The sequence below is a fragment of the Oryza glaberrima genome, chromosome 1, assembly GCF_000147395.1.
Source record: "Oryza glaberrima chromosome 1, OglaRS2, whole genome shotgun sequence".
Classification (NCBI taxonomy): Eukaryota; Viridiplantae; Streptophyta; class Magnoliopsida; order Poales; family Poaceae; genus Oryza; species Oryza glaberrima.
Genome location: NC_068326.1, coordinates 22,801,885 through 22,814,200, shown reverse-complemented (window position 1 = coordinate 22,814,200; position 12,316 = coordinate 22,801,885). Strand labels below are relative to the sequence as shown.

General features: G+C 43.2%; 2 protein-coding genes across 3 annotated transcripts; one reads left to right on the top strand and one right to left on the bottom strand.

The window, feature by feature from the left end:
* The first annotated feature begins 2,305 nt into the window (after positions 1-2,305).
* On the top strand, positions 2,306-2,907 carry LOC127760588 (mitochondrial import receptor subunit TOM7-1-like). Its single transcript, XM_052284871.1, has one exon. The coding sequence runs from the start codon at positions 2,404-2,406 to the stop codon at positions 2,644-2,646; it is 243 nt and encodes an 80-aa protein (XP_052140831.1). The 5' UTR covers positions 2,306-2,403; the 3' UTR covers positions 2,647-2,907.
* Positions 2,908-3,714: 807 nt separating this feature from the next.
* On the bottom strand, positions 3,715-12,302 carry LOC127760586 (beta-adaptin-like protein A). Of its 2 annotated transcripts, none has more exons than XM_052284869.1 (11): positions 12,171-12,302; positions 11,549-12,065; positions 8,198-8,322; positions 7,528-7,726; positions 7,003-7,231; positions 6,715-6,881; positions 6,402-6,614; positions 5,785-5,895; positions 5,527-5,703; positions 4,853-5,311; positions 3,715-4,461 (listed from the first exon to the last, which is right to left on the bottom strand). In XM_052284869.1, the coding sequence occupies exons 1-11, from the start codon at positions 12,224-12,226 to the stop codon at positions 4,171-4,173; spliced, it is 2,544 nt and encodes an 847-aa protein (XP_052140829.1). In that variant the 5' UTR covers positions 12,227-12,302; the 3' UTR covers positions 3,715-4,170. The 2 variants fall into 2 exon arrangements, with proteins under 2 accessions (XP_052140829.1, XP_052140830.1); XM_052284870.1 differs by having other exon boundaries at positions 3,718-4,461; positions 6,405-6,614.
* Between the last annotated feature and the right edge of the window lie 14 nt (positions 12,303-12,316).

Genomic DNA, 12,316 nt, shown 5'->3' with positions numbered 1-12,316 from the left:
ATAAACTTATATAAATAGTAGGGTACTGTTAACATTTGAATTTATTTATTTTTCAATATGTAGGTCAAGTTTAAACTTAATTTTAGGGGATTGATAGTTGTCACTATACTCTGTATTACCAAGTTATTTTTTAAAAATATTTCACAAATAATTACATTAAATTAAAAAGAAAAGGTTACACGATGAGTATTTCCCTCGAGGGATTGTGCTAACCCAGCGCGTGTTATTTGGTCTAGCTAATTTGGGAGTCATAAACGATACTGGAGATCGAGCTGGTACTTAGCTTAGAGAATTACTACCTTTCTTGAACATTGTTATATTTTAAAGGACCGTCGTTTGATTCCATTCAAATCAAAATCCAACTAAAACATTATAAGATAGGAAAATATCTCCCTATTAGTAAAAAAAAAATCTCCAGAATATAGCAACGAAATAAGCAGAGACCCGCTTATAAAAAAACGGCCGGCGCACGTTGCCCCACGGCTACTGGCTGGTCTCGGTTGTTAGAGAGATCACGACTCTCTCATGTTTTCCTCCCATGCCACGAGTCACGGCCGGCCGGCCAGCGCCGCGGGCGTCGCGTCACACCACGAGCGCGCGCACAGTACACGGAATACAAGATGCCCGTACGTACAGCCGCGCAGCTACAGTCCCCCGTCACGTTGGGCTCGCTCGCTCGCGCGCGGCCTGTGCACTAACGGCGTACGTCGACTCTGGTGTACGTACGTGGTGGAGAGGGCGGCCACCGGGCACGTCTCGCCGTAAGCTAGCGTATACCGGTATACGTCGATCGATCGGCGCGCTGCGCGGCGCAGCGCGCGTGGAGTCAAACTTCCCCGCGCCTGCACGTGCGCCATTAGCTATCTAAGCCGGTCAAGCGCGCTCGCCCAAATCGGCAAACAACCCGGCGGAACCCGATCGACGTCGACGCGCGCTTGTCACCGAGCCGTGTACCGCTCCGCCGGCCACACGTGGCGTGGCCCGTCGGCCATCGCACCGTACGTGGAGGCGAAGCATCGATCGCCGTCTACAGCGACTCCTCCGGCCGGGGCCGCGCGCGAGCGATGGGTCCCGGGTCCCGGGCATGCATCGATCGGGGCCGTAATTCATTCGCCGGCGTGCGTGCGTGCGGGCGTGCGTGCGCGCGCGACCGTGTGAACGGCCCGGCGCCGCGATAGTACGATGGCTGGTAGGCGGCATCAGTGGGCGCGGGACCGGGTGGGTTATTCCAGGCCCTCTCCCGATCGAGTTCCGTGATTCCGTCTGGTTTCCTCCGCTGATCTCCAGGGATTTCCGCGCGTGCGTGCGTGCGCGCGGATCGGACGAGATCGACCCGGGGCCGGGCCGGGGAGCGGCTGCGCGTGTCGGCAGGCAGGTCAATTGAGTTGAGGTGATATGCTGTTGGCGTGGTGGGTCGTGGACGCGCGGGGGGATCTCGGATCGATCTTGTGCGTGTTCGTGCAGCGCGCGGCGCGGGGTGGCCGGTGGACGCGAACGCGACGTATATAGGTGGTGTAGCGCGCGCGGGTGGGGTTGGGTTACGTGGTGGAGCTGAGCCCGGCGGCGCGCGGTTTGTTCCGCCGCGTGCGCGTTTCAGCTCCTTTTTCGGCTTCTTTTTTGGCGATTTGATTTTGATGCCTGCTCCCCGATGTGTCCATCGGGTGTCGTTCTACCAGAGACAGCGGGGCCGGGCCGTGACTCGGACAGGTTTGGAGTTTTTCGCGGGACCGGTAACGTACGTAGGTGCTGCTTCCTTCAAAAGGTGGGGGTGAGCCGGCCGGCGAATATGCACGCGCGTGTACCCGCTCGAATACTCGGTCAGCTAATGAGATGATTTGGGCGTCCGTGGCTCGGTGGCGGCTACGTTCAGATTCAGCTTCATATCCATACCGTACGACTGTCAATTGTCATGATACCGACGGTTACCTTTTTCGTCGGGTTGAAATATAAATGCTAATAAGATGCGGCAATGGTGTTAGCGTAGCAAGGCGAGGTATCTGTGTGAAAATGAGGAGGAATTCATGACAGAGATGCTGATTGCTGAGCGGTACATATGGGCTGGCATTGCCGACCAACCGGTGACTAGTCTACCATACTGGTACAGTGCTACTCATTTCTGAGCGACTGTTGTTTTGTCCCATGCAGGCTGCAGGCTGACCTGATCAATTGGGCTGTCAAAAATGTCCAGCCCAAACTCTATGGTAACGCAGCCCAATATAACTACGCTCTTTTGGGCCCATCAGGTCTCTCCTCAAGTTAGAGTCGAAGAGGCCCACGAACAAGCCAATATTACCCCCCAAATCACCGAACCGGAAGGGATCATCAAACCCCAGAACGACACTTCCGCACAGCCCTAGGGTTTCTGTTCAGCGACCCCCCGAATCGAATCAAGAGGGAGGTGCCATGGCGTCGCGGCCGTCGCTGAAGCCGAAGCCCAAGGTCAAGGGCGCGAGGAAGGGATCCCCGGCGGCCGACGAGGAGCAGTCCACGGCTGCGGCGGCGGTGCGGTTCGTCAAGGAGTGGACCACGTGGACCATGAAGAAGACCAAGGTGGCGGCGCACTACGGCTTCATCCCGCTCATCATCGTCGTCGGCATGAGATCCGAGCCGAGGCCCTCCCTCGCCCAGCTCCTCAGCCCGGTCTGATCTGACGATCGCCTTCAAGCCCTAGATGCGATCGATCTGCCCCCCTTTACTACCGCTTTAGTAGTGACTTTAGTAATAGTTCTTTCTTAGATCGGGCCTTCTGAGCAGTTGATGCTGCTGTGCGGATTTAGAGGTTTTTGCTATATGAATCTAATAATGTTATATGGGTGGATGCTTCTTTGGATTAAACTCTTGCTATTATTGTGCGGGTCATGGATCTGCTATTAATACTTCGGTATGGTATGGAGAAATTTTCTGTGTTATTTGTATATTCTACTCCCTCCGATTCCATTTTAATTGACGTTTTGGACAATGACACGGTCTACAAGATATTTTTAATCTTACTTTTCTATTATAATATATGTTATTCTAGTTCCTTTAAACTAAATATTTTTAAAGTTATTAATGGTGAAAGTTATAAAAGTTTGACCTCAACCTTGTCCAAAACGTAAAAGTTTGACCTCAACCTTGTCCAAAATGTACATGTTTATGCTTCTGTGTGACCTATTTAGCTTTCCGATCCGTTCTGATTGAAGTATTGAACTACTCAGAAAGTAAGCATTTGCTTTCCTTTGCAGCGTTTTGTGTGATGATCTGGTTTTCAGTATTTGCTGAAAAGTGACATCACACAACGCTGCAAAGGAAAGCAAATGCTTACTACTAATCACTTATAATTAGTGACATAAAATTGGGACAATTATTGTGTGTTTTTGTGGATGTGGATAACTTGATTTGCAAAACAGCAAGCTCGTGGTGGCGAGGAAAGATTCAGAACTCCCATTGCCTAATGAATTGTGGACTATGCTAGCAGCGAAGTGGATGCGACCAGGGTTTTCGTTTTGACGAAAGCCGATCGAATACCGTGAAAATTTGAGGTTTTGACATGGGATGCAAGTAGATTTTGGATGAAATTTCAAATGGTTCTTTAGAATTCAAATTTGAAACAATAATTCAACCAGAATTTGATCTTACTGTGTTTTTCTATTGATTTTTATTTATAGGAAAAAAAAACCTGCCAAACACGGGCAGATCCAATTTACAATAAACTTCTACGTGAGCATTGCAAGCTAAGCTTCACAAGTGCAAGTAAGAAATCAGTCGATTTACTTCACAATGTAAAGGGGCTTAATATGTGTCACTTCATATTGGTAGAATGAACAGCTTTATTGCTCTGTGCAAGTAAGAAATACGGAGTACTAACATACAGAAGCAGCGCTGTATCTATATTGTCTCTACATCGACAAAACAGGTGACATTCACCTTCAGAAACACAAGAAGCCACAACAACTCACTTCTCCAGATGAAATATACGACAATGCTAATTTTTCTCCACCGAGCCACCATAAATACATCCTTAAAAAACTCCAGCCTGTGCTCTCCCTGCTGTATATGCTGTTGAGGATGTTCAAACTCATGCTTCAACATTCCCATTAAAGATGTACCAAAAATCTTTAGGACGTTCAAGGATGTGGTAGGACAAGCAGAGAAACTGACAGGCTCATCACCAATATAAAATGCTCAGGATCAAGAAAGCCCAAATTTGGACAAAGCTGACTGAAACAACGTTGAAAATGCCTCTGCAGCGGTCCCATCATCAGCCTTCACTTTGATCTGTGCCTTCGCTGATGCTGTGTTGACGATACATTCTACAAGGAAGAAAGCGGTAGCACCATCTTTTTGAGCATAGAAAAAGAACTTGTAGTTTGGGGGCTGGCCACCTGAAGCAATACACTGAATGTAGTTGTTTTGCATATGTCGAATGAGTGATTGAGGATTCATCAATGATGCTGCTCCTTGTGGACTTAATGAACATTCCTGAAAACATAAAAAAGCGCACAACGAAAGAAAATTTAAATTGTATAAGGGTCATAAGGCGAAGCAATTAGAACATGTAACTATTAACTTAAGGCTTCCCGATTGACAATGAATTTATTGCATTAGAATTAAGGATTGCTATCATAAGAAAACAATAGCACTTTAACAAGGCCAATCATTACTCAGAACATATAACTGCTGATTTCAAACACCTCATCAGAGTGACTTTCATGGGAAGACACTTAGTATTTAGATTTAGACAATAGCAGCACCCCATAATTTCATGCTAAAATAGTTCAAATTTGAGTGAGCAACTACAAAAAGGCTACACAAGCATGTTGCTGTACAAATAATCACAAAATGCATGGGAAAGAACTCAGAAGCAACATACCTGAGACAAGGATAAGGCCAGCTGGCCCCATTTCTTCTGGAAAGTACCAGGATCCAGCACAGGTTTTGAGTTGAGGGTCAATGCTGGAGCTGGTGGAGGTGCAGAGGCTTGTGGAACACCAAGCCCAAGAAGGTCATCAAGACTGAAGTTGGACTGTGACGAATATGTAGGTGCACCAGGATTTATTAGTGAAGTTTCAGACGGTATTTGTGAACTAAGCAATGAAGGACCACTCAAGTCTGAAGGAGCATTGTAGGTAGAGGCAGAAGAACCATTGCTGGTAGCTGTTGCATTGTCCTCTTTATCCGAAGTACTTAGCAAAAGATCATTATCACTTTCTTGATATCTTTGGGCTGAGATGGTGTTTTCCGTCATTTCTGCCCCGACAGCCAAATTCGTAAGATCCTCCGAGTACTCAAATGGTCCACGATGCTCCTTGTCAGTAAACATGTAAGATGGCTGCCAAATGCAAAGATAATGTCATATTGATACTTTACATGTATTTGTTCAATAGTAGCATGAGTAATTATATTAGAGTAGCTAACACCAAGAGAAGTACATAATGGACTTATACAGAACTAGTAAAGTAATAATACTGATAAAAGTATCCAGTAAATGCGTTATCAATATTTAATTTTGTTAGCAAAATGGTTGAATATAAAAAATATATATACCTTCTGATATACCACTGATAGGCTGTTGAATTCATCAAATATCCGATCTTTGATTTCACTGCTCTGCGTATCTGCAAATACAGAGACAGCTTGCTTGGGAGGGTTTACAACACGTTCAGCAACAGCAGGATCATACTGCAAAAGCCTATAGTAGAAAAGTGCTCGGTCATGAACATCCTGCAATCAATTCTTGGCAGTTAAGCTAGAGCTCATAGAAATGTTACAGTAATCAAATTATTATCAGAAAAAGATCTTGACCTGGTGAGTGTCAGATAGACCAGCGGTTAATGTAGCTCCTAGTGCCATTTGTGTCTCTGGTGGTCTCTTAAAGAAACATTTCATCACCGCAGTCAGGAGATGCAAGCGAACCTGCAAAGTACAATATTACAGGAATAATGAAATAGAATTCAAAAACAAGTAGCTACAGGCATATGATGGTCTAAAGAAAGGGATAGAATTTTACAATAATGTCCAATGACTCACTAGGTATAAGATAGCAATTCAAAAGAAAAAAACAATAGAATCACCCTTAGTTTTTGGTGCCATAATATGTGAATTTCAGTCTGGAACTTTTATTTTGACACCCTTCATTCCACTGACCAGTGGACACTGTGCCATTCAGCTAATCTGTAACAGGCCAGGCTCTACTCTCCACACATGGGAGTCAGCAAATGTCAAACCCTGCAATAGTTAGTATTTATGCCAGTTCTGACTGATTCACTACTTTAGCCATTATCTCAGATACTCCATGAAAAAAAAATGAGAATATAAAGAAGCACCCACTTTTCTTATGACAAGGTAATTTCTTATGACAAGGTAATTTCAGTTGGATAACATGAAAGAAAACACAATGGTGGAGAGAACAACATTACTACTACCTCAGGAGAGTGCTCTTCCTCCCAATTTTCAACGAGACTCTCAAGAATGTATGGAGCATCATGCATGTCTTGTGAATATTCTCCTAACATCCATATAAGAGCTGCTTTGCCTTTTGGCTCCTGAATATTTTTGCTACTGATGTTTCCAACAACTGCTATACAATCATGGCTCCATTGAGGATATTTCCTCAAAAGATCTTTCACCAAGACCTACATTTAAGTTTTTACTCAGGAACAAAGACACCCAGAGTTGAATGTACTTCATCCTTAGTGAATGATGAACAGTTAAAATACTATCAAAAAAACTTACAAGAGTTTCAGCCGTCACATATTCCTTGTCCATTTCAAGGAATTGCAGAAGCCTGTCAACAATAGCATTCACATCATACTGCTGCAGCGCTATTTTCCCAACTGCTCGAATAGACTCACGTGCGATTGGTACATCAACATTTCCAGCATATTCACACAACTCAGTTACTGGAACGAAAGAAGGCCACAAAATTTTATAAACATAATGAAAATCATGGAGTTAAAAATATATCACATATGTCGTGAGATATGCCGATGTATAATCAATGGAAACAGATATCTGCTGTACCAATTTCATAGGTGTTGCTCTCGTTTGCTATAGCAGTCAGCATCTCAAGTTTAAGCTTCTTGACATATGAAGGATCACTGAACTGGCAGTAGAAACTTTTGTAGTCGGAGGAAAATAGCATTGGAGCACGCATCACCAAAAGATGCAAGTGGCATAGCACAGAATATGATTGTTCAGGACTCCCAGCTCCTACAAGAGTAAGCAGTGGTGCTTTTATACGCTCATAAACCTACAATGGAGTATGCAAACAATGATTACAAAGATCATCAGTCATGTCTCTTCTTTCATACTATAAAGTGCACAAAACCAATGTCACAAATGAAATCCATACAACAAAAAGGTATAAAAATCCAAACAGTCCAGGTGATCTCAGATCAGAGTGAAGAAATTATCAGACCATATAAACTTCCAAAGCATTTATGTGGGGCTTTAGTTATGCAAAATGGAATTTCAGTATATCTGTATGCATAACAGTGACAAACTTCCACTAGCGTAAGTATCAAAACTATGCTGCAAGAGTAAGACCTGCTGGTGAACATCAGTCATTGACATTGTCAAGTGGAGAAAAACTTTGATTGTTGCCAAAACAACAGCTCCATTTGCATGCTGAAGTCTGTCCTCAAGAAGGTTCATGATGTCAAAAATTTCGTTGTTATCAGATGGTAGGAAGTTTGACACTAATTCTAGAACAAGGCACTGTGCCCACTCACTGAACTCTTTGATCCTGCAATGACAAATAAAACAATAAGTATGCACGGAATATAGTTATTGAGTATTCCCTCCGTCCCTAAAAGATTGTAGTTTTAGCTAGTCAAAGACATATTAAGCACAAGGTTAAAACTTAAAAGACTACTATGCCCATTAATTCAAAGAGAAAACGAGGGGGAGAAAACAATGAGGGAGGAGGAGGGAATAATATTGGTTCAGTGGCTAAAAATGACAAGAAAAGGATATAGTAGTATTAAAGAAGTCCAGTGGACCACTCTTAAACTACACTCTTTTAGGGAAAAATCTTAGGCTAAAACTACACTCTTCTAGGGAAAAATCTTAGGCTAAAACTACACTCTTCTAGAGACTGAGAGAGTAGTTAACAGAAAAAAAAAAGTAGGTGGTAATCTACCTGTTAAGAAGGTAAAATACTACTTAAGAGACTGAGAGAGTAGTTAACAGAATAAAAAAGTAGGTGGTAATCTACCTGTTAAGAAGGTAAAATACTACTGGCTTGCTATATAGTGTCTCAATCTCCCTTGCAGCTTCCTCTGACTTAGCTGCTTCTAGGGTCCAGATCTCCTGTAATGCATGCATGCAATTCGCAACTACCTGCAAATTCACAAGTGTAATCACTAACCAGCCACCTAAAAGGATAATGTAACTCTCTCAAGTCAACAGATACTAGCAATTCAGTTAAGCTTTTCACAAAGTAACAAACAAGCATAGTACAAAAAGTCATGGGCAAACCGTGTCACTCTACTTGGTATAACCACAGTCTATACAGTGAACAGGCGGGTTGGATAATATTATATTACAATGTATTTTGGATTGGATCTGAGACTACACATATGAGTGAATGTGCAAGATCACTTACAAATCAGAGGTAAAACCCACTTGGTTAGAAGCCTCAGGCAGGAAGAGGCCAGATGTCCCTGGTTTGATCCCGCTCAGCTCCAAACTTTAACAAAAATATATTTTTACTTGGATTTTTGGACTGCCAGTCTAGTCCGGTTTTTGCTTACTATGTTAATGAGTACTCCCTCCGTCCCAAAAAAAAAAAAACAACTTCTGGCTATGTATCTAGACATAGGCTATGTCTAGATGCATAGCCAGAAGTTGGCTTTTTTTGGGATGGAGGGAGTAGTCGGTAAACTCAGTGAAGTCAAATCAAGTACTCTGTGGATAGCTTCCATTGTAAACATCAAGAAAAGTGGAACTGGTCAATTTCTCGGTTTTCTCATTAACATTCTTTTAAAGTTGGTCATAAATGCCCTGTGAAAATAAGTGATCGACACTAGATAAACATAAAAACATCTGGCCGTTCTATCCAGCAGGTCTTAGCAACAAATCCTTCAGATTTCAAGTCCACTGTGTGCGTCTTTACTAGTTATATAGGAAGCAAGGAATTGGTGGTGGAGTTGATGTTGATCTAATGTGAATTAGGCATGAGGTAAATTATTTTTATTTAGACATGAGGTAAATTATTTTTATTTGTGTAATGATTGAATTCATGTTTTTCTTTCTTTTTCTTTTTTGAGAATTGAGATAATGCATGGACAAATATGCTAGTATACCAAGAGGTCCGACCACCTAGGAGCTGTGGAAGTTGCCAACCATAGCTTATTGTCCTGGGCTCCTGGCTACTCTCCTATTAGTATTATATATAACATGAGTTTACCACTCACTTGACCACCAATGACCGATTTAAATAGTGAACCAGCTGTTGGCCAGCAAACTAGCAAGCCAAACACCTGGGCAGTTCAACACCTACTGTGGTTTCAATTACTTTGGGTAGAACACCAATATTACTCGTGGAACAAAAGGAATTACAATATGTTCTAGTGATAAATCATAAATGGCAAAATTGAGATGTCTTTAAACATTAAATATAACTAAAAAACTGCAATATAATTCTTGGTAAATACTATCTCTGAAGTACCCTATCTAGTTTGGCTAGTGAACACTATGTAAACCTATTATGTTGTATTATACTGTTGAAGGCATTGTGAGAAAACAAGAACCCAAGGGTACAAGCAAAATGCTGTTGAATCTAGAATAATTGCACAAACTGCAGTGTTTAGTGTGTGTGAATATGTATATTCAGGTCAGGATTTCCTTCTTGACCATGTGTACTTTGTTTTTTCCTCCTTAATGAAATAACATGCAGCTCTCCTGTGTTGTTCCAAAAACAAATTGCAGTGTTTAGTATTTCTCCTATATGTTCATGTGAGAAAATCCATAGCCAATTGTGCATTTGGAGTGGAAAGGCGGAGTATTTGTTAGATATAAAACAGCATACGGCTGAGACGACTGACACTACTCTCACAAGGTACAATCATTTGAGACTTAAAGTGTGTGACCAATTTCTTAAGTTGTACACATCTGAATAATATTAAGAGTTGTGTAACTTTATTCAAAAGGTGTATAGAAGAATAGCATCTTATACAGGCAGTCAGGAACAATACTGAATGTAGGGCTGCAATCTTGTAAAATGTGGCCATGTATGGGTTTTTCACATCCTATATAATGTTTCTTTCAGTTTGGGATATGGATTCGTATAATATCAAATACAAATTACATGCAGATAGATTTAATATGAATATGGTCATGAATACAGGTGGATATTATGCATGAACATTCCAGAAATGTTAAGCACATAATAGAAATATACATCAATAGTATTGTAGGAATTTATGTTGGCAAATACTGAAACAATTGTTCCAAAATTTATAAATCATACGCATGTAAAATGTAGCAGACAAACAGAATATCAAAAGTACACTTCAAAGGTGTGGCGGCATGGTGAGGCAGGGACTCTCAAGGTGGCAACAGCATGCAACAATGAAAAATGGACAAGAGTGGTAGAAAATGGGGATAGCGAGTTAGAAACAGAACCAATAAAGGCAGCCAAGGTATCTATCCTCTCAGTACCATTTTTACCTGTGTTCAGACTCTTATTCTTGCAAGGTTATATTTGAGTACCATGGTATCTATTTTCCCAGAACCACATTCATATGTTGAGCCCTGCTTGCTTCAGCTAATTCGCTGGCTTATAAACCAAAAATTCTAAGCCTTAAGTAACAGACAGCTTTACCACAGGGACTTTTAAAAGCCAAAAATCATGATAGAACTAATAACCAGAAGAAAATTATGACTCTACCCTTCAACTTGTGGCTGAAATCCTAAAAGCCTAAGCCAAAACAAGAATGTTTTGAGCAAAAATATATGAATTCACCTAATAGCCTCCAAATCCTTCCCAGAAATCAAACCCACATAGATGCATGATCAGATTGGTTCGGAGTTGATTTCTTCCATTATGTAACCTTAAAAGAATAGGGTGTATCTGGGTTCAGTAGTTTTGTCTTGACTAGCATTGTGGTTTCACTTCAAGGCTTCAAGCTACTTCAGCATGTTAAGTAACTATACTTTCCATCACAAAATATGTCGGTCCAAGTAATTACCAACAACCTATATGATCAATCAGATCAAAATCAAACTATTATCAATGAAGATTAATATCACTAGCATGCAGCTTCATTAGGCATTGCCCTCCACCTGTTCTATTAGACAAACTGCAAAGTAGAAAACGATTGGCCGGCTGCATGCTGAACCAAATTTCAAGTTACAGCTCACATTGGCATGCAAGAAGTATTAAATCCTTACTGATTGTCTACCAGTTCCAACTTTAAATCAGCACTACAGATGTCATAGACTTTTCTGTGGTAATTAAACGGTATTGTGAGCACTATAATCTACAGATAATGAATCATTGCAACAGATAGCAGCATCATAGTTGCATGATAATCACAACATTGTTTGTGGAATGGCAACTCACCTGTGCATCAGGATCAGAGAGCATAAGCGCTTTGAGCGCCGCAGGCAAGTCAGCATCAAGGCAGGCGGTGGCAGATATGTGATACAGCTTCGCAGCACCAACAGCAGCGATCATCCGGACGTAAGCACTGGGGTCCTTGAGCCCAGTGGCGAGCGGCGAGACAAGGTACTCGACGAGGTTGGGAACGCGGAGGGAGCAGAGGCTGCGGAGTGCCAGGCCGCGTATGGTGGGGTCCTGGTCGTGGCAGTCGCGCTGGAGGAAGTTGATGGTGAGGAGCGCGAGGTCCGGGTGGTTGCGCGCGTGGACGCCGACGTAGAGGTAGCACATCTTCTTCAGCACGACGTCGGAGGTGGCGGAGCAGAGCACCATCTCCCCGAACGCCGCCGACACGTCGATGCCGGCCGTCATGCAGGAGATCACCCGCTTGAAGACGTCCCTCCGCTGGTCGTCGGCGTCGGGCGCGCGGCTCCCCGCCAGCTGCCGCAGCTGCTGCTTCAGATCCGCCACCTCGCTCTTCCTGCACACCTCAACTCACAAGTCCCCCCAAAATTGGTCAGTTTAGGGTTCAGGTTGGGGATGATAGAGATGCCGTCAGGAGTGAAGGAGCAGGAGGGTGGCGCACCCGGATGGCTGGGACGGGGAGGCGGACTTCGCCGCCGTGGGCGCCGTCGGAGCCATGGCGGATGCGGCCGCGGCGATGGACGCTTGGATCTGTGTGCGCCGTGCGCGTGAAGAAGACGACTACGATGCAGTGGTGGAGCTTCTGTT

Bases quoted from the DNA above. Each gene is read 5' to 3' on its own strand.
- LOC127760588 (XM_052284871.1), top strand. From the start codon at position 2,404: ATGGCGTCGCGGCCGTCGCTGAAGCCGAAGCCCAAGGTCAAGGGCGCG.
- LOC127760586 (XM_052284869.1), bottom strand. From the start codon at position 12,226: ATGGCTCCGACGGCGCCCACGGCGGCGAAGTCCGCCTCCCCGTCCCAG. The intron at 5,312-5,526 runs GTATATATATTT...TGCATTTGGCAG, and splicing joins TATCAGTGGTATATCAGAAG to CCATCTTACATGTTTACTGA. The intron at 4,462-4,852 runs GTATGTTGCTTC...TTATGTTTTCAG, and splicing joins TGGCCTTATCCTTGTCTCAG to GAATGTTCATTAAGTCCACA.